This window comes from Phalacrocorax aristotelis, chromosome 3 (assembly GCF_949628215.1).
Source record: "Phalacrocorax aristotelis chromosome 3, bGulAri2.1, whole genome shotgun sequence".
NCBI lineage: Eukaryota > Metazoa > Chordata > Aves > Suliformes > Phalacrocoracidae > Phalacrocorax > Phalacrocorax aristotelis.
The window spans coordinates 66,896,872-66,919,287 of NC_134278.1; the positions used below are offsets into that span (position 1 = coordinate 66,896,872).

Consider the following 22,416-nt stretch of genomic DNA (forward strand, 5'->3'; position numbering starts at 1 on the left):
AAAAGACAGCACCACATCTTTCCTCAGAAAAAAAATGTGGAAAATAGAGCTGGAAAAGCCTTTGAAGGTAATTTATTGCCATTACAGAATTTTCCCTGGCACCATTATCTAATGCTTAGTCCATGAAGAAGAGCCAGCATGTAAAAGACTTCAGATGGATCTGAAGATCCTTACTCAATTTTAACTTAATCTTTACTTATGAACGCGTGTGGATTTTTGTGCCTGATACTGTTTGAACCACGACAAAAACAAAGGACAAAATAAAAGGAAATAATGTATGAGGCTCTGGCACATGCGAAGGGAGGGTTTTAAAAGCCTCACTTTTTACATCTGATTTTGAAAATGGAGACAGAGACAGCAGAAGTAGCAGAGCTTGCAGAAGGGTAAATTGAGGCTCAAAAGTTGTCATGGTAAGATGTCGATGTCTGATTTCCCAATAGGGAATGTTGGGTTTTTTGGGTTGCTGTTGTTGTTTTTTTTTTTCCAAAAAATCATTCACTTACTTTTCATAGTTTACTAACATTTTCTCAAATAAAGATATACTAATTTAATTTTATTAAAACCTCTTATTTACCTGAGCAAACTGCTTCCACGCACTTGATGATGTCAGTTTACCAGCTCCAGGTCTATGCATAGTGGCCAGAGTGTAGATTTCCGTGGTGTTTTTTTGCTTGGACCTTAAAAGTGCTAAAGTGGTCTTTGTACTTAGCCCAGATGGGTTTGGGTTACATGAACTTATACACCATGAAGCATAAACAGAAGATTTGAGGGTTGGTTGCTGGATGTAATTGGGTTTCGTATAGTTTAAGTAACACCAGCTCACAGTAGTAGTAGTGCGCAGACTTGGGAACTGAAGGATCTGCTGGAAATCTGCTACGTCTGTCAGGAGAATGGTTGGGCCTGTGACTTTCCCACCAGTATCGGATGACATCTGGACTAACATCCCAAGAGGCAATTTTTGATGTTTCAGTTGGTCTTCTGGCTGAATTTCTCCTGGTGGCAATGAAGACCTCTGTGGACTCATGCTCATATCCGAGGCTGTTTCATCTACATCCAGTTCTTCTGGTGAGTCTCTTCCTTCAGAAGGGCCACTGGACTTCTGCCCTGGTGATGTGGAATCAAAACTAGAAAGTTTCTCCCTGCTCATTGGGAAAGCATCAGTTGTTGGCGTGCTGACAGGTGGGAAATCTTGAGATGATGAGGATGACAGCGGTGAAGAGGATGACATGGACGGCAGACTTTCTTTTGGCTCTGTAGCACAGCTCTGCCTTACTAATTGAGGCTTCTGCATTCTTGGAAAATCTTTCTTTATATCTGAGTTAGTTAACTCAACTGCACTTAGCTCCTCAACTATCTGCCCATACATTTTTTCTTCTTTGACCCGTTTCTGCTGCTTGGTCTCCATAAAGAGCTCCAAGCTGCTGGCAGGTGAAAGCATGCGTTTGCTTCCTCCCAAGGTAGAAGCCATGTCAGAACTGGAAGGCAAACACAGGGGAATTGGTGGCTCCAGTCCGAGTGGTAGTGTCGGTGGCACTTTCCACAAAGGATATTTTTCTAGCCCTCCATGCTGACCCAACATCTGGGCTATGTTAAATCCAATTCCTTGCATGGTTGCATTAGTTGCCAATGTTCTTTGAGAAACAGTCTCATCAACTTTACAAATTACAATCGCAGGACTGTTGCTCTGTCCAAGGATCTGGGAAATGCTTGTGTACATGACACTACCGTAAGATGGCACATGGGTTTGAATCCTGACGGGAACAACTGTTCCTGGCAAAGACTGTACAGATCCATCACTTGGGGCATCAAAATCTGTCTGAAGATGCTGCTCAGAGGAGGTATCTGATGGTTTAATGCTATGGTCTGACTGGTACTTAGCAAGAGTATTTTTTGAATAGTGCCCAGATGTTCCTGAGTAATGCTGATATGCTTGCTCTTTAGCGTGCACATAATCAGCTGGTTTCTTCCCAATAAGCTCTGGTGCATGTTCCAGGTGATAACTTGGAGGAACGTCTGTTTGGAAAGGCTGTTTGACATAAGATTTCTGCAGCTGTTGTACAAAATGATGCTGGAAGTGTAGAGGTTCTGTGCATGGCTGCCACAAGACAGGCTGTTGAGATGGTGGTAAGTGAACCATGCAGACAGCTGGGTATGGGAACTGAAACAAGGTGCTATGAATAGGGGGAAATGGGACTTTTTCCTGATGTGCAAATAGCTGCTGCTGCTCTGATGGATGTTTGTTAGGAATATAAGGTGCTTGTTGAATCAAGGGAGTCCTTAACATTTCTGGGCTGTCTGCAAGAAGAGCCTGTTGCTGGGCAAGGTGGGATGAGCTATTACTAAGCTGAGCACAAGAGCCAATAGCCTGTTTTCCAGAGTCATCTACCTGAATGGGCTGAAGTACAGAGGAAGGGGAGTGATGCCAGGCAAGCTGGGAGGAGCGAAGACCAGCTTGTGCATGTTCCATCTGCTCCTGCTTTATACTTTGTTCTGTGCTCTGATCAGTCTGGGAAATCTCTGGAAAACCACTGAAGGAAGCCTGGCGAACCAAGAAGCATTTCTTCCTTTCTCGGGATGGAGACAGTGCCGTAGTAGGTGTCCCAGCTGAAGAGGCATGAGACAGGTTCCCATAATCAAAGGATTTACTTCGGATCTCTGTGATTTCAGCAGCATGAGGACAGGGCATCTGTTCAGATGAGCAGCGTCTCATTTCCCTCTGATGGTGATGCCCAGGGACGGAAAGTGAGTATGCACCAGCTGGAACTGTTAAAAACTCAGACTGTTTTCCAAACTCATCTTGTTTGGGAGGCGTGATGAACTTCATATTCTCTTCTCTTTCAAAGGACATTGAAAAACTCGAACTATGAGACAAATTACTTTCTTGGCTAGGACTGCGGGAGAGGCTTGTACCTGTGGACTCAAAGCTGGATTCTCCAGAGGAGTGCTCCATGTCAGCCAGTCGTAAACGCTTCTTTTTGGGTGGTAGCTTTTCGGCTGGAAGTTGAGAAAGGGTTTCACTTCTCTGGGGCCACTGGAATTCTTCGGTGGGTCTCTCCTGCTCTTTACTCTGCACTTCTTTATCTTTCTCAGGCTTATCTGGCTCCTCTGTGACACGAATTTCAGGTACCTGTATGTTGTGCTGGCGAACCAACCTGGGCTGCATATGATACGGCTGAGGCTGCTGGGATGGAGATGGCTTATTGGTGTCAGCATTTTCCATTTGTGGAGCTCGATCTGGGCTCATTGGGGACTCACAAATCTCACTCTCGTATGTTTCAGATGGTGAATAGATCTTCTCCTGCTGGCATGCAATATGTTCTGTAGACTCAGACCTTTCAAACGAGTTTGGCCTGCTCAACGAATTTGTGTGCTGAATGACAGAGATGACATTTCCAGGGGGCTTTCTAGACAGTGGTTCTGCAGTCTTTTCTTGCTCTGAAGTTAAGCATGAGTCTTCCAGAGAAGCTGCCGGGCTTCCAGACTGCAAGTAAGGCCTGCAGATTTCAAAACGCTCCGCATGGCAATGGGCAGCATTGTCCAGGCCTTGAAGGGCAAATCCGCTCCTTGGCACTTCCTGAACTTGGGATTTGGGATCAAAGTCCAAAGGCTGAATTCCCCCAGTGGTGCCAGTCGAACTGCTGCAAAGCATGGGACTGTCCTCCTCATCCCCAACACTCTCCTCTTTCCTGCGCTTTCTGTTTTCAAAAGTTGTTCCAAGCATGGATGGCACTGCCTGAGATTGTCCGAGTGGATCAACAAAGTACTCTCCCCCCTTGTTCATCCCACCTAAGGATGGCGAGTCCCTGTAGTTCTGCTTCTGAGCTTCAAATTCTTCCCACTTTCTGTAGTGCTTTCCACTGGCATCATAGTCATAAAAGGTCTTGTCTCCTTTCTTCTCTTTTAAGGATGGTCCTTTGTCACCTGCTGTCTGTCTGCTGGAAGCAATAATGATATTTTTCCCTGGTCTTCCATGGTAATCTGAATCTGAGTGGCCCTCCTGCACAGAGGGCAGTTCAAAGGCAGCCTGTCTTCTCAACATCCTTTGGTGGGATATTCCCACTGTCCCAGGGTAAAATACATCATCTGAGCCAGTCATCTTCTCATCAAATGAATGGCTTCCTCTCAGAGATGGGGGAATACTAAGGTTGTTTGCAGTAGATGTTGGCATAGAGTTACTTCTAATAAGTGGAGAGGAATCTACTGGGGGCTCTAGAAGGACAGGCATGTCACCCTGCTGATTGACTTGGTACAGGTTGGATTCACTTTTGATAGATGATGTGGTAGTCTGGGATTGTCTAGATTCTGTATTGCTGCCTGGATAAACTTGTGTAGATTTAATAGTGCTCAAATTTCTGGAGTCAATGAGTTCTTCTTTATTTGGAGTCAGCTGAGAAATATGTTCCTCAAGGATCTTGATATCTAATCTGTTATTTAAAAGAGGTAATGGCTCTCCTTTGCCCTTTCTACCCATTAAACTGTGTTCCTGATTTGTTGTGGCTACTGTTAGTGCTGTCCTTTGATTAATCCTGTAGAACTTCCCAAAGATGATCTCTTCGTAAGACTTTGCATTTGTATTTGGTGGGCTAATTTGCTGCTCAGCACTTTCTGAGCGGGAAAAATAACCAGAGTCAGTGCTTCCTTTACTGTGTGGGCTCAGGAGGTTTAACGACTGCTCAGAATCTTGCCCTTTTTTCTCTGACAGTCTTAGTGCAAGTCGCTGTTTAACTGTATGAGAGTCATCAGATTTAGTACTTAAGGATGGGTTTTGCAACATATCGGAGCCCATATATGGTGAACTCTCACTGGGTAACTGAATTCCACTTTTAGGGATAATCAAAATGGGCACTTTCATTGGCCCCACCAAGGACTCTTCCATGGAGGAGTGAAAACCGCTCCTGCTAGCAATGTCCAGGGGGAGCTGTGGGACTGGGCTCAGTTTGTCAGACCCTTCCACTAGGAGTGGGGTCTCCTCATCAGTGTCCGTGCTCTGCTCGCCATCTGAATGTATTTCAGCTTCCACATCAATGTAACTGGCGTCTAGGTCCAATTTAGAGACTGCTGACTCTGTGAAAGGTACCAATCCTGCTTTAATTGCATGGGCATGTGACTTTCTGTGCTTGTAAAGGTTGCTCTTTGTCTTGAAGGAGAAACCACAAGGAACACAAGGGTACGGTCGCTCCCCAGTATGAGACCTAATATGCTTTTTAAGTACGCTAGGTTTGGCACAAGCCCGATTACAGTAAGGACAAATGTACTTGCCAGGCTTTTTGGGTTTGTGCTCCTTTTTGTGAGCATCATCTGATTGTTCTAAAGATTTCTGTGAATATTGGCTGTATGCAGGGTTCAAACTTGAAATCTTCTTCCTGGAGAAACCTCCACTATGGCTATGCATATGAAAAGGAAACAAGTCCTCTGAGGCAACTGATTGCAAGTGGCTAGGAAACTGCCATGGAGGGCCTTCCAAGCTCTGATGTGGCTTTATGTTGTGCAAGAAGCCTTGTGGCAATGAATGCTGTGGGAAAGAAAGTGAATGTTGACATGAGTAAGGACTTGGTCGATGCTGTGGATATTGCTTCTCCGTGACTTGCTGTGCAGCTTCATTCGATGATACCAGTTTCCCAGAACTAAAAAGTTGTGCTGATGCTGTGTTTCCAATTTGCTCGTCATCTATTTGTGGTTGCCTCTGTACTTCTTGATTGCCAAAAGTGCTCATCTTAATAACAGCTGAATGTTCTTGCCTCCATCTACTGGGTACTTTAGCAGTTTCTCCAGACCTTGAGGTAGCTTTTTGCCCTATAGCTGTGTCCCCAGAGTCCATTTTGTTACACAAGGTCTTAAGTGCTAGTTCACTTGAAAGCTGTGCAGACACATGGAGTGTGTCCAAAGCTGTGCTTTTTAAAGTTTTGTTGCTCCCATTTTTCCAGGGCTGTTGCAAGTTCACAGACTTTTCTTTCTCTTTGGAACTTTCCACGCAGTAGTCTATAGGCATTAGATTTGTGTCTGTACACTAATTGTGAGTATTATACAGTTCTGTTCATGGCAGGAACTTTCCTAAACAGTTTATTATACATTTGCAAAGACTTGTTGTAGCATTTGGACATGTTCCATTGTTATTAAATGCTGAGATGCAGAATGACCCAGAGATATTTGTGATCTACTGGAGCGAAGTTCTCTTCATCTCTTCCATGGTGACACAGCTATCTGTAAAGAAAAAGCAAAAACAAAGAAACCACACACACCAATTAATACAGCCATGCGAAATAATATCGATGCAGTCAGCTGCACTTTCATTGAGCCTTTCATAAAAAAATATTGAGGGACTTTAGTAAAGGTAACTACATTTCACAAATCCCTCTTTTGTCAGGAGACACAGTAAAGACTGGCTCCAGAGACTGCACACAAGTGTAATCACTACTCAATAAAAGGCTTAGGAACAGAAAACAGGGATCTAGACTTTCCAAATTGAATAGAAGCTTTGGAAGGCTTTAGGGGAACAGTTTGAAGGCTTGGTTCTCAGAAAGTCTGCCACCTACTTTCAAAGCTCTTTCAGCAAATTGCTGCTGAAAATGGAGTCCTAACACCATGGGTGGGAATTACCTTATCCAGTTCTACTCACCTACAGTTCAGACATGCACTTTAGTGACCTGGCCTTCCTCTAAAGTCAGAGGAGGGTGATCAGTACTTCCAAAAGAGAAATCTTTCCATACCGTGATGGGTACTTCAGACATAGGGGATGTCTATGCACATGGCCCTCCACTCTGGAGATGCCTGTCGCCTAGGCAGAAAACCTAGATGACTACCTTAGAGTATATGCCAAATTTTAACACAGCTAAAGTGAAGTACTTCTTACCTTAGACCATCTAAATGGTTTTACAAGATGTTGATCACCCTTTTAAACTACTTTCAAACAGTAAACAAAACAGACATCAAATAAACATTCTGAACACAACTCTACTGGTACCTTTCCACATCTCCATCTTCCAATCACTATATTAAATTTTAGTGAGAATGTCTTACTGGAGGTAAAACACATGTTAAAGAAATGAGCTATGACTGTGTTTATGTGCCTTTAGCATTTTAGACTTCAGTGTCGGAATTTCCATCCAGCTATACATGTACTGTTTATGCTTAAATGCACTAGGTTTCCACAGTTCTACTATAAAGAAGAAATGCTCAGAGGTATGAATTTCATAGACAAGTACAGCAGTTAAATCTGAAGAACAGTATAAGTTTCCTGCTTCCATATTATCCAAACACAGGATATTTTCTTGACGCGACAGTGAGAATTATAAAGACAGTCACGATTTTATAATAGTGAGGAAAAGGGTAAAAAAAGCAGTATTAGAGATACTGAAATATTTTTCATTCCTACAGTGGAGAAAATGAATTGTGCTTGAAGAAGCAATAGCAAAGTGCAGGAAAACATATAAGGAATGGGAATATATTTCTTTTTTTTCAGTATAAAACAATTACCTGCATCTTCTAGGAATCTAATAGGCATGACTATCTTCAAATTTCCTGTAGTAAAAAAAATACAGTCACAAGAAATTCTTGAAATTAAGCATAATCCTAAATAAAGTTTTCTATTCTTTACAGAAGAGGCCTGAAAATTTCATCTATCTATCCACTGAAAAAAAATCACGTTGTGTCTTAGAGGTCTGAGCAACCACATTTTGAAGAATAATGAGTGCAAGTCTTTTTAAAATATTTAGGTTTCTAGTGTGGAGATGAATAACTGCAAGTCTGAATTGATGCAGTCTCACCTTCCTGAATTGGTCAAAACAGAGCTGCCAATGTCCCTCTTTATTCCTCCACCTTCACTAAGCTTGGATTATCCCTGAATCTCATTGGCAAATCCCATTTCAGTGCCTCTCTCCAGCTAATACTTTTATGCTCCAGACATCTCATTAGATGTTTCAGGGACCAGAACGAAATCCTGGCCAGGGTGTCACCACTCAAGTACAAGAAAATGTAGTGAAATGCAAGTAGGTTTCCAAATCAGTTAACACCAGTGGGATACTGCTCAAGGATATATGGCTGTCTTCTCAAAGAAGAAACCTACAGACCGAATACATGGTTAAAAGACTTTTGTGACTGCCGTGTTTTGCCACCTGTCTGACCATTGCCAGACCACAGGCTACTCTTTGTACTGCAGAAAAGACTGGCACAGAGAACGCCTCTAAAAAAGGGAGCCTGAATATCCTCTACCTGCCCTAAACAATGTTTCTCCCATCAAAGGAGGACTCTCCCTTCCACTTTTCAACAAATCTTATCTTGAAAACAGATTTTGGCTTTTGTTTCATTAAAAAGGATGTTTGTTCAGTTGTGATAACAAAAGGAACTCGTATGGCCTTTCTTTATGGCTTTTATTTAGGACAAAATTCAGAACATCTCTAAAGAATAGATCTTTAGAAATACCTTGAGTATTAGCTTCAGAGTATGGGATGTAGGCTACTATAATGATCCTCAATTAGAAACTGTCAGAAAAACAGCTAGACCCCTCATGCTTTCTCCACTGAATAAAACCAACAGACGATAAAATAGTAAAGTCTATACAAAAATAAAAATATTAAAAAAGAATTTTAATTCTTTAAAATTAATAACACTTTCAAAAAACAAATGGACGTTAGTAAAGCCGGACAACTTGATGTAAGTAGAATCTCTACTGTGTCACCTGTTATCAATTATTTATTTGATACTACAAGTGACATATCAGTAGTTAAGACAGCAATAGCTAATGGACTCTCAGTATAGTCAAATATGGATAACATATTTTTAAATTGTACCTATAGAGGAATCCCATATAGTACAATATAATGGCAAGCTATCAAATACAAACCAGAATATTTTAGGTCATAATGTCATTCATAATGTCTGATTCTCTAAAAGAAAAAAAGAAAAAAAATAATCCAAGTAAAAATTTTTTAAATTTTCCTAATCCACTTCCTCAAATAAAAAGTGTCGCTACAAATGGAAAAGAAATCCTTGTGCACAATTTCCAATATATCAGAAGTGGTTACTATGGAGCAGCGCTGCAATGCCTTATGAGGAAATGGCAGGTAAGTGGCAAACCATTTTTGGCAGCTGAGCTAAACTGAATTTCAGGTCAGTATTGCCAACATACGAGCACGGATGTAAAGGAAAATGTGTGGCTTGAGAAGCAGAAACAGGGATGAGAGGGAATGTTCCTCACTGAGAGAGCATAAAGTTATTAGCCATCTTCAGAGAAAAATAGTTTTCTCCTTATTAGGCAATTTTGCAAGTGGTAAAGAAGAAATTTCTAGAAGATGGCTGTATCCTTTCTGTTCCATACTCCCTCTACCAAGAGCACCTTCAGAGAAGAAATCTGCCAGTCACAGAAATGCGACAGCAAGGGTTTTATCTGAGCAAAAGGTGATGCTAATATACTTCCAACAATTTTCTGTTCTGGACTGAGATCTCCATTACAGAGTTCAAGCCATTCTGTGGTCCTGCTATTTTCAGAACATTCTATATAATTTTCCAGCCTACACTATGAAACAGGTATAGACTAATTTCAGGGATTATTGACGGCTTAAGTTTGGTCAGAATCACTCTCCTGGGGAAAATGAATCCCTTTCCAGAACCAACATAATCATTTCTGGTTTGGTTTGAGCTGCCATCCAACCTGTGTCAAAGATGGCTTTAATATTATTTCTTTTTTTTTTTTTATTCTCCCTAAGGGGAGACTGGCCTAACTGGAGAAATCTAAGACACTGCAAAGCTAGTTTGCATTCCATCTGTTTTTTTCCAGCCAAGATTCTATCTCACGTGCCTGCGTCCACAGCCTAGCTTAAGCTGACAACAGACTTCCATTTTTCAACTGATTAATGTTTCTCCTTTAGAAAACACTGTAAATATATTTTCCAATATTGTTCTTCATCAAACACATACCAGTCAATAGACAGAAACTCCCTATATTTCAAGTACTACACATTTCAAACTAAGGAACTAAGGAGGATAAAAATGCACGTTTTCTTTAGTACCTTTGGCACGGTTCAGCTCTGCTGGAGTGATGAAGAGGAGCCCACCTACACAGATCAGAAGCCGTACGGGAGTTGCACTGAGCACATCGTTTGACAGGAGCTGCTAAGTCCTGCCTGGCTGGGGGCCAAGCCAGGTTTCCCAGTAGGAATGTGGCCTGGGAGCCAGCTCCCCCAGCCACACTAACTGCACTATCTGCCCATTTCAAACCGGGACATTTTACTTCTATGAAAATTTTAAACATGAAAAGATTACTGGGAAACCGGGAGCTGTATTTATGTCAGGTGCACCTACTAAATCAAGACTTTCAAAACTTTCTAGAAAGGAGCATTATCCTGTCGCTCCTTTTCCTAAGGTGCCTTTGTGAGCTGCATGCAGGGGATGTAGGTCTGGTTGACTGCAGAGCTCCAAGTTTATTCCTTCCTTCCTTTCTTTTTTTTCTTTCTCCTTTTTTCAGACCATTAAAATGGTTACACTCAACAGCTTTAAAATAAAATTTGGCAAAATACAACTTTTACTACTTCTCAATTTGTAGCTCATATTACAACTCTTGCAAGCGAACAAATTGGAAGCTTATGTCTTCCAGGCTAAATCCTGTGTGCACCATACAGAACAAATATTGACTCTAGCGTAAGGACTAAGGGTCAGATCCAGCCCTGTTTTAAATCTTTTCTGTCCACTTCTGCCAGCACAAAGCTGGCCTAAAACCACAGTAACTGGCCCCTGAAGAATTTATATTCTATAGGGCAAGCATTAGCACAGACAAGCTGCAATGGCTCCTGTGAAGACCCTACACTCATGCACAGACCTCTGCCAAGACCCTTATTAGGCAAGTCTAGTTTATGTCTGGGATAAGCCCAGCAACCAAGCAGCCTTACAAGAAAGAGAGGCCACCTCTGAGCTCTTTCCAACCTGCAACTCTGAAGAAAACTGCCTTGGCCTTTCAGGAGGAAAGACAGCATGATGTTTCCCTCTGCCCCACTAATGATATTCCCCAAAGAGCTGTTTGGTGTTGATATGCCAGTGAAAAAAAAAACCCAACCAAAAAAAGCCTGGGAATCCTAATAAAACATGGATTTAGAACTTCTTCTACCTAGGCAAAGTCATAGTTGGGCTAAGTCTGAAGAAGATCTCTCAACCAGCGGTCAATGTGCATCTCTGAACTGAAGGATTTAACCAGCATGAAGACAGATAAGCATTTGTTCATCCTTCTTAGGATATAACCTTAGGGAGGTTATATATTCATTCATGGGCTGAGGATGTTATGCAGCAACAAAACAAAAGGAATGCAGTCCTTGGGGTATATAGTTTTGGCATTTTACACAAATGAAAAAAAGATGACCAACTGCAAGCTTTTTTATACTTCTTGACACCACACTTGTGGTCTTTGAACTGTACTTACTAAAAAGATAAGGAAGAAGAAACGTGTCGTAAATTTCCCAGTTTTGTAAGAAGACTTCCCATTCTTGACCAGAGGGATCCTCTTTGCATTTCCAACAAGCCCTGGTGAGGGGTCTGTGCTGGTTTTGGCTGGGGTAGAGTTAATATTCTTCATAGAAGCTAATAAGGGCCTATGTTTGGGATTTGTGCTGAGAAACAGTTTTGATAATACAGGGATGTTTTCATTATTGCTGAGCAGTGCTTACACAGCATCAAGGTCTTTTCTGCCTCTCACCTCACCCCACCAGTGAGCAGGCTGGGGGTGCACAAGAAGCTCTGAGGGGACACAGCCAGGACAGCTGACCCCAACTGACCAAAGGAATATCCCACACCACATGACATCATGCTCAACATATAAAGCTGGGGGAAGAAGGAGGAAGGGAGTACGTTCAGAGTGATGGTGTTTGTCTTCCCAAGTAACTGATATGCGTGATGAAGCCCTGCTTTCCTGCTGAACACCTGCCTGCCCATGGGAAGGAGTGAACGAATTCCTTGTTTTGCTTTGCTTGCATGCATGGCTCTTGCTTTACCCATTAAACCATCTTTATCTCAGCCCATAAGTTTTCTCACTCTTACTCTTTGATTCTCTCCCCCATCCCACCAGAGGGGAGTGAGCGAGCAGCTGGGTGGTGCTGAGTTGCTGGCTGGGGTTAAACCACAACAGGGTCCCGTCTGACTGTGGTTTTGTAGCTGGCCTTCTACCTGTCTGTTTGAACACCTCTAGGAATGACTGTAAATTCCTATGTCAACCACTGGCACTTGGCAAGGTCTTGAATTACTGGGGAATGCAAGGATGCCTGTGCTTTTGCTGCAGTTTGGCAGGGGTTGTAAGACATCCTTTTACGCATACAATTCCAAGAATGCAGCCATTTTAAAACAGGTTAGGTGTATTTTAATCTCCCACTTTGTGTATTGTAATTGCTGTTGTTACTTCTTCACATTTGAGAACACTACTCTAACTTGTTCATTTAATCCTCCCCCCACCCATGTTCTGCCTGGCCTCTGGATTTCAGTGCTTTATTGAAAGTATTGCCATTCTCCAAAACCAGCCAGAGAATCACAGTTTTGAAAATACTCTGAAACATTTAGAATAACACACATGTTTTTTAAATTTGGGCAGCAGAACTAATCATTACACTGTGTTTTTTAAAATGTCATTTAAAAGTACCAGCAAATACAAAAACAAATACTGCTCAGTAAGTACAAATAGCACACTGTGGATTCACTATTAAATGATCAAATGAACCGTACCAAGCTTACTTGAGGAGAAGCTACAGGGCAGAATCTGTTCTCCATTGCTATGTTGGATAAATACTCGTGCTGACATGGATTCCCCAAGAAGCCAGGAACTGAGGGGACTGGCTGAGAGGATCCAGTCAGAGATGCATCAAAGGCAGACTGCAAGCTCACTGTGACCAAACACCAACTTCAGGCTTTTACTCTCCAGTTTCTATGAACGCACATTTCTGTCCCTGGTAGTTGCTGGTTTCAAGGGACAGGATCTGTGCACGTAAAACTAGAAGTGGTATAAAACCTGGCATCCAGATTTTTGTGATTATTATTTCAGTGCTTGCACTAAATCTGGCTGATATTTTGAAAACCCTTCTAGAATCTCAGCTGTTGAGAGATGGCCTATAACAGCACATTTTAGTTAATTATAGAGTTCTTATTTCATTCATTTTAAGGCTTTACCAAACTCACCTTAATCTTGTTATTTCAGGTAATTCAAACTATTACCTGAGACCATTATCTGAGTATGTTGAAGAAAATAACCGGAACCTGTCTGCTTAAAAGCACCTGAAGCCAACAAATAAACAAATCTGTTGTACTCTTAACACCTGTTAACCTTAACTGTAGGAACTTATACCCATCTCAGACATTTCATATAAATGTCAATGAGTACATGCTGTGAAGAAGAACAAGACTTTCCTTCCCTCCTCTGAACGTGATCTGATCAAATCAGAGGTCAGGCACACTCTATTCTTTCTGCAGCGACCTTACAAAAAAATCAGGTATGAAACAAGAGTCTCTCATTTGACTTCAAGGAGTTTTGAACAGATACAAGGTTTGACTCAGAGTGGCTAAAAGGAGACGAATTATTCTAACAGCAAGTAAAAGTAAGAGCCAAATTCTGCTCTACATTATCCTGGTATGAATCTGAAGCAATGAGTCATAAATCCAAGGACGTAATCCCAGATTTATTCCTCATAAAACCAAACAAAAACAGACATTACTTAGGTTTAGGCTCTTACATCCTGCATACTAAATATCTGAGGTTATTTGTTAGAAGTTGAAAATAAACTAATCCAACACCTCTGAGGTGTCTACAGAGAAATTCATAACATGTATTGCAATAAATGTTCAATTACACGGTAGTAAGAAAACATGGGCAAATTTCTTTAGGAGGTGGTGGCTTGTATCATAAATGCTTAGAGCACAGCTGCAGCAAACCACTCTGTTTTTGCTATGTTAAGTATCTCAAAGATAATTTTAAATTGTCACTCTCTGTAGAAAAATAGCACCCCCAAAAAACTTAAATTCAAGTTGAGTGTATTTTAAGAAGCTGTACAAGAAGCCTATAGCAGAAATGCTTTAACACTGACCTTTTCACTATAATGACAAGGATTGCTCACTTAAAGTACATCACTATTTCCTGTTTCAGCATCATACATAATGTACACATTACTACCGGATGGAAAAAATGTTTAAAAAAAGCTTTCACATTGCCAAAGTCCAACTGAACACAGACTTATTTCCACAGGATGACTATTAAAAAAAAAAAAAAAAAAAGAGAGAGAGATAAAAAGCTACACAGGAGCCAAATTAACCTTAAACACTTCCTTTATAGGTAAAAGTTTGCAAACAAATCAGTTCTTCTTGAATTGAACAAAAACCTGCTATCAAATAGATGCCAAAACAGCTGACAGGACAAACAATCCTGTCAGTTAATTAGCAGCTAATTGATCTCTCTGATCCTCTGGCTTTTAACGGATCAGGTAAATATTTTGTTTCTGGTTGTCTAACCTTGCTGTGCACATAAGGGTCTGTCGGAGGTGCTTAAGTATGTCAGATAATACAAAATCTACCCGTTCTGGCTGACCGTCTTCTGACATGGACATCCTGAATCTATCTCTACACAACAGCGAAGGATTGGGATTATTCAGATATGAAACTAAACAAAAGAATTATATAAACTGCTAATATTCTTACACTGTTACTTATTTCCTTGGGGAACAAGCTAAAAAGAAAAAACGGATGAGTAAAATACCAATCATTTCCCACGGGGACCTTATACTGTGATGGCAGAGCAATGGCAGATCTGACAGACAGTACTTCCAGTGTTATTAAAATTTCAGAAGGCAACAAAAATATCACAGTCGTTCCCGCCCCATTTTCTTTTGAATCATAGTACACACTGCCTTGTGAAAGTGAGAGCAGCTCCCATGCAGAGAACAGTCAGAAACAGATGGCCACCACTAAGGTCCTCTTTAAACACTATTTTGATGGCTGAAGTTAGGTTTATGTGATGCCTAATCCCATTGGTCCTAACCTGCACAAGAATGAGTCTCTCTCAAGGGTGAGCTAAGTAGTAAGTAAACAGTATTTACTAAACACACATTAACAGTGTACAGTAGTATCCAAACCAGAGCTGAGATACAAATGGGCTCTTAATTCTTGGGCTGCTCTCTTCATCAGCAGAAAGTCAACTCTCTCTCACTTTCTCCTGAGCCACAGGATACTGTGCCAAACAGGAAGAGTGTGAAATAGTTTCTGATCACTATTTGTAGGATTACCTTTTTTTTTTTTTTTTTCTCATTCCTGCAGTGTAGAAAAGAAAGGCGGCTTTGGCCCTGCTGTTGGCCCCAAACTATTATCATGTAAACGAATAGATGTTATGTAGGCCTCAAAAGGCTAAATACCTAAAAATCTGTGAAAAGCAAAGGCTCAGACACTAACTAATGATGTTATGTGATGCCATTGGGATTGCAATGGAAGTTTTGAATTTGCAAGACCTGGTGAAAACTACTGAGATTAAAAGAATTTATTCTCAATTCAACACAAAGAAATGTGTTAATCAGAACAAGAAATTTCGCACCTTATAAAGGACAGATTAACTAAACTATGAATTTGGCAGCACTTGTGAAAGATAAAGTATATGCAAAGAGCAAGATTCCCATGTGGATGTGGTTTGTAGTCATTTCTAGATTTATAAAACTTCACCTACAGTAAGAAGGGTAAGAACAGTGTCACTGGAGAGTTCAAACTGCCAAAGTTGCCAGAAATAACAATTTTCCTAACTGAAATGACATGCATAGTCTGAAATGCCTTTTCATTTTCACACAAGAACTGCAACCTTGGGCAGCTGCTGGGGAGAACAGACCTGTGCTGGTAAATCCCTGCTAAGATACCATAAAGCTTTTCCCCAAGTTTTCCCAGGAAAAAAAATAATGAAAATATGTGTAATATTGCATCATTTTTAGGTACAAAGTAATTATTATTCTATTGCCAAATGAAAATATTAGGCAAATATCAGGCCCGTGTCTAGCATTTTCATCTTAGAGGGAAAATATGGCTGAATTTTCTGGAAAGTGAGGCTTTTTTAGTTTAGAAGTTATGCAATCCTAATTATGCAACTACAGCAGATTTTGCGAACAGCTATGCCTCCTTTCACACTCTCAGAAGAAGCCACTTGCATTTCAAATGAAAATATCAGTGTCTTTCAAACACTTTCTTGAATGAGCAAATGGACTGCCTCTGATGAATGCCCTCGCCCTGGGAAGAGTTACATAGGAAGACATTTATAGTATCTGAGCTTGCGCTTGTTTTTCACTCACACCAATTATTATACAAGTTTATTTTAAAACCTGTCACTGTTTACTAAGCCCTGTGGTCACCACATGTCAAAATAAAAAAAGACGCATGCTAAGCATCAGTAGCGTGCTCTTACCATTTTTTTCACCCAAAGTAGAATGGGCCTTCGTGGCAGTTTTATTTCAATCCCTTCTGAACACTTTGTTAAAGTTCAGCTGAGATCAGCTATTAAGCCCCAAATCCTATATATTGCACAGATGTCACAACAGTCACTACTCTGCAGCCAAAATGTTTTGTTTTGACTGGTGACTCAACACAGTGATTTGCTGCAGCAAATCTAGTCACTTAGCATCTCCTCAAGACTCTGACCACTACAGCAGCAATATAAGATACATTAATTAGACTGCACATTTAAGGGTGCTGCTTTCTTTACAACCTTCAGGATGCCTAGCAGGGGAAAAAAGAAAAAAAAAAAAAGCTCTTTAAAATTACTCTGGCTATATTTTACAGTACTTCCTTCTTTTATTGCATGAAGCATTTAAAGTCAGTATGTGTAACATCCAATGGCATCAGAACACCTCTTAAAAATTCAGTAAAATATGCATACGCTTTCTGCTGCATTTTGTAGGTATACATGAAATTTCACTCTTTGCAGTCAGGTTTCTTTCTACAAAACACAAATCAACTGTGTTGATTTCACAACATGGCAACAAGTATCACTCTCCTGAGCAAACACCTCTGGGAAGATGGAAGTCTACCAAGATGCCTCAATCTGCACATAACACCTTTGTTATTCCACAGGGTTGTGCTGATATTTGAGGGACAGGCCAAGCTGACAGGTCAGTTACAGATTCTCAACGAGTGCAACACAGTAAAACCCAAAACATTTCTTGGGAAAGAAACTGCTCGGGTTTCATGACGACTAAGTCTCAGACAAGGCAGACCGGGGTGCAGTATTACAGGGCATTCTTAGTACAAACAGCACCTTAAACTTTCATAGATGTATCCCACATCATACCAACTTTTGAAACTACTCCAAGGAAACCTGCAATGTGACACCATTAACGTGTACTTAATAAGTGGCACAACTGGATGCCAAATCATTCCTACCCAGGAAAAGTTGAAGTAAGGACAGCAAAAATCTTAAATTTCAGCCACCAGGCGAGAGCTCAGCAGGCTCTAAGATGACATTTTCAGGGCTGATGGTATATCGAAAGGGAAAGCAACTGCACTCAGCTCTCAAAAACTCCAGACAACTTTGTACAGGGTTCTCCTTCTCCTGCATCATTCTTGGCCCATTCCACCAAATTTAGCTTTTCTTCCATTGTCAGAAGTGGAAGTGAAATCAGGTAACAATCTGGCCCAAAAGTCTCTTGGGTGCTTGAGATACACTGACACTCGTGCACTGCAAACAAAAGAAAGCTCACCAACCTATAATCATAGAATGGTTGGGGTTGGAAGGGAGCTTTGAAGATCTTCAAGTTCAACTCCCAAACACCCCCTAGTCCAGCCCGCAATATTCTTTACAGACAGGGAAATGAACACCTAGAGTATATGTGCAACCATACAGGGCTTCATGTTTGCTAAGCCACACTTGAACTAATTAATTACTACATGTTCCTTGGGATTTAACAGTCTGGAAAACTGTTGCAAAGCAAAAGCACGTAGGCTATTTTTCTTAAGAATAAAGTGCAATGTTTTAGCGCTTAGACCACCAAAGACAATTAATCAATTTACTTATTCAGTGGAACTCCATCCCCTACTTCTCTCTTTCTACCCCCCTCGCAGGATTTGAGGACACCCTGTTCGCCTGGAGATGGTGAATCACTACAAGCCAGCAGGCCCACTCGGTTCCTCAAAAGACACAAAAGGTGTAAAAATAGCTGGTACTAATGAAGCAAGTACAGCGTCAGCAGCCAGATGAGCGTGGGTGATCAGATAAGGGTCTGCTGTTGCAAAGGGCAAATTGTTAAGAGAATGCTTCTCTCTCTCTTTCTTTATTAAGCTTTATTCTTCCTTCGCTGAAACCAGCCCTCTGCAATGCGTGATAAATGACACCTGACAAGATTGACTCCTCCTGTAATTGCAAGTTTCATACCGGCGCAGGAAGCGGTGCCTGACTATGAGCTGAAGGTACAGTGGAGGTGTCACTAAAAAAAATAAATAAAGAGCAGCAAAAATAAAGCTTAAAAATAACCAGGACTACCCACTGAGTATGACTGTGTGGGTATATTTAGCTGGTCTAACACCAACTTTTCTTGTTAAAAACACAATCTTACCTTTATGCAGAACAGCTTCCTGTTTCTAAACATAACTTGAGAAACTCAAGAACACGAGGGGAGAAAATTCAGATTTTGAAATTTTCCCCTTTTCACTGAGATTAAGAAAAGCTTAAACATTAAAAGACCAGGTAGATCTTCCACATGGGTTTTGCATCCTGACACCCCATAATGAATAGATGAGTGTTTGCTACCAAGGCATCCTAATACAGCCCATTGGACTAGGAAATAGACTCAGAAGCAAAAACAGCTGGACCAGCAAATTTCTCCAGGGACCAGCAATGAGACTCTGAGAGCTGAAGGAAGGGGGACACGCCCCATGCAAGCTCTGCTGCCTGAGCCAGCACTGCCCTCAAGAGAAGGCTGTGCCCCACCATAGGTAGACAGAGACCTACAGACTGATGAGATGCAGTTGCACTTTTACAGCCTTGTTCTGCAAGTCTCATGTACTCTGAGGCCTGTTTACATCACTTAACCAGCATAAGGGAGTTTTTAGGAAGGGTGTAAATATAACTTACTCCCGTTCAAGGCACTCCTACGCTGCCTAGTAAAGTGGCATGAGCATAAATGACCGTATGGCCAACTGATACAGTTTAGCATCTTACAAGCAATATCCAGAAGCGCTTCCAACGGCACGTTTAAATTTCTGATTCCCAAATACCTGCACTTACAGGAATTAATGAATGTGCCTTTAAAGTGCTGGTGCTGTACCTGTGTATGCCAGCTGGCACGGACACTGCAGTGAGCAGAGATCAGCGCTCAGACGCTTCATGCCGTATCTGCCCCACTCGGCTGCAGCTACGGAGTTGCCTCATGCACAGGAACAGGAGGGCCTGCGCCGAGCCCCAGCCCACCTCCGCGCTGCTGGCACCTTGCTCGCAGTGCCATGCTGACTGCAATTTGAGCCCATTGCTTGCCCCACCTTACTGTGTCAGGTGCCCTGAAACTTTCACAGGTTTAATTGTGATAGGAATATCCACAACTTAGCGGTGCCGATGTTCAGCGACCTCTTTTTCCAGGGAGACTTTGCTTTTCTGCACGACGTGAGGTTTGCTCCTCCTAACCCAAAAGGTCCCAAGCACTCTCTTAAGAATGTCTGCAACTGTTTAAAGTATATTACTGCAATATTATGACTGGAAGTAATACACATGCCAACTTTCTAGTGCTCTGCATGAGCTGTGCAAGGAAATGGGGTTTTTTTACAATTATGGTTTTTCTATTTAATATTGTAATTCCTTTGGCTGATGCTTGCATGAGGGTTTTGTTTCACTCTTATGCAGCCTTCCTGTGTGGCTCCAAATACCTCATATCAATCGTTCTGGGGCCAGGGTTAAACAAAAATGCACAGGTTTATACCAGACCTTTTCTCTCATTTACAACAGGAAAAAAAGCCCACTGTAAGACAATGCCAACTTTACATGCAAGATTCAATGAAAATTGTTATTCTGGCATTATAATTTTTATTTTGTTCTGATTTTAAAAATAAAAAAAGTAACTGAAGTAAAAAAGACTGTATTTTTAACACTATATCCAGTGGGAAATCAAGAGCATGCTCCTTTCTTGATATGCTGGGATTAATTCCCACTGATACAACCATTCTTTGTTCAGCATCATAGTTTTGTCTTGTCATCCTATGTCTTAGCAGTAAATTTAATAGTCACTGATTTTTTACTAGAATAGATAAACATTGTGATGCAAGACAAATCAGCTGATGATATTATTCTTCAGACAATTTAATTTTCATCTGAAATGGAAAGTAAATGTTATATTAGAGGAAATATGAATGTAAAAATAATTATTAGTAGGTTTTAATACTGAAGCCCATACTCTGGCAGTACATTTACATAACGTTAGTAGGAGACAGGACCACATACCCCAAACCACTCTTAAATTATAAAGCTAAAGGCATAGTGATCAGAACCTCAGCCTATCCCCCCACTCAGATTTGGAGCAGAAATTTTGTTTAAGTAACAGTTATATATTACCTATCTTTTTAGGACTTTACCTATTTAAAGAAAAATGTACAAAGGAGAAGATGAAACTAAAAAAAAACCAGCAGGAAAGCATTTCAGAAAAATTACCTTCACTCTACACTTAGGTAAATATTTGTTACTACACAGTATTTTCCAGAATCATGTAGAATAGACTGGTGCCTTTTACTCAAAGCTCTGCACCCTGGGGACGGCTGCATGCAGTGGGCAGAGCCTGGCAGCTGCCCCCAACTCCCCCGCGGGCTGGGGCCACCGGCAGTGCTGCCGTGCCACCCTGGGGGGGGCTGTGACATCGAGGTGCCACCTCAGCCCCCCTGCACCCACATGGGCCTTTGGCCTCAGGGCTTTCCGTGCCCCCACAAGAGACAGATAGCTTTAACTGTGCACAAATTCAGTTTAGAACGAAGAAAGGGGATGCCTGGAAAATAATTTGAGAGAAAGAAATGGTAAAATTTCAGTCAGATCCATGCCCTGGTGTGTTTGCTGTACAGTGGTACAGCTGGCAGACAGAAGGGGCAGCTACATATCGTGGTGGAGCTGGGCAAGGGGCTGCCTGACCACATCCAGACCAGTCCTGTTCAGTGCCACCTCCCTCCTTCCCTGGGGACTCCAGGGCTGCTGACTCGCCTTCTCCTTTCCTCCTCTGCTGCCCAAACCATGATGAGGATCTGCCGGACTGGTTACAAAGGCCAACCAGGGGGGGTTCAAGGGTATGCAAATTTTCTGGTTTCATTGTCACACACCACACTCAGACACGACACAGGCAAGATAATGGGCAGAAGTAAAACAAAACAGGTTGGTAGCTCCTCTTTTCAGTAAGTTCCTGCTATGGGCTTTCTCCATTGGCCAATATTTAAACTGTGGGTGTTGGAAAGTTATTTTCCTGAGTGTAAATCAGTCCCTAACTTGCGCCTCCACATGCACGTCGCACAGGTGGCGTGGGAGACCAGACACGGTGGCTGCCTGAACCACGGGTGGGATGGTGGTTCCACGACGGCACTTTCCACAAAATGAAAGTTTACGCTTGGTGACAGCACCACCGATTTCACATCCTGGGTAGGGGCACCCCACCACAGGCAAACGGAGGAGGCAGCGGGTGCCAGCACAGGATAGCAGGGGAGGTTGCAACGGGAGCCATGGGAGGCAGTAAGAAGATATGGCATTAAGCAATGAGGCGCTGTGCTATCTCACATCTTCCTACATCCTGCCACAGGTTGCTTTTCCTGCCACAGCCTTCTCCCTCCCACCCCTGCAGGGTGTCACTTTCACCGGTGTGAGCTCCCCTCCCACTCAGCAACGTGTAACACACACCATGATTTATGTCACCTCTCCAGTGTGGCCCAGGATCTCTGAGGTACGAGCAATAGATGCACTCTACAAAAGGTTAGGATTAATGCTTTATTGGCAATTACAGCGGGCAAGCAGCTCAGCCCATAATGCAATTTTTCTCTCGTGAAGACCTGTAGGAGGTGAGAGCAGGTTGCCACGGGCCTGGCGCCTGCTGCGCACTGACATACGTCCTCACTGCTGGGCAAAAGGGCAGGTCCAATTAGGTGTCTTGTATTATTAACGTTCTGCTGCTTCATCTGTTGATCATGTATCCTCCTCTTGGCCCCTCTGTGCCCCAGCTTGTGCAATTCACTGACATCTGTGGCAGCACTGCTCTACCTGCGAAAGCTTGAATGGAAATCTGGTGGAGGAGATGGGATGCCTTCCTTTTGCAGACCCGAGCAAGGGACGGAATGGGTGAGAAGTCGAATGGATCACTGTAACTAGGATCCTCAAGCTAAAAGATGAGAAATATGAGATATCTGCCCTGCCGGCAGCAATAATTACGCTGTATTAGTAACAAAACTCATGTTTCATCATTAACTTGACTCAGGTTTCAAGAG

At 42.0% G+C, this 22,416-nt stretch overlaps 1 protein-coding gene across 6 annotated transcripts in view; it reads right to left on the reverse strand.

Annotated features, from left to right (window-relative positions):
• HIVEP2 (HIVEP zinc finger 2) overlaps positions 1-22,416 on the reverse strand; it is a 143,585-nt gene that overhangs the window by 18,926 nt on the left and 102,243 nt on the right. For 4 of the 6 annotated variants that reach the window (XM_075087800.1, XM_075087799.1, XM_075087801.1 and 1 more), the window contains 2 exons: positions 7,474-7,518; positions 575-6,201 (listed from right to left, as the gene is read on the reverse strand). In XM_075087800.1, the coding sequence (XP_074943901.1) occupies positions 575-5,989 (5,415 nt within the window). In that variant the 5' untranslated portion in view covers positions 5,990-6,201; positions 7,474-7,518. The remainder of the gene's footprint in view (positions 1-574; positions 6,202-7,473; positions 7,519-22,416) is intronic. The other 2 variants (XM_075087805.1, XM_075087804.1) reach the window with 1 other exon arrangement.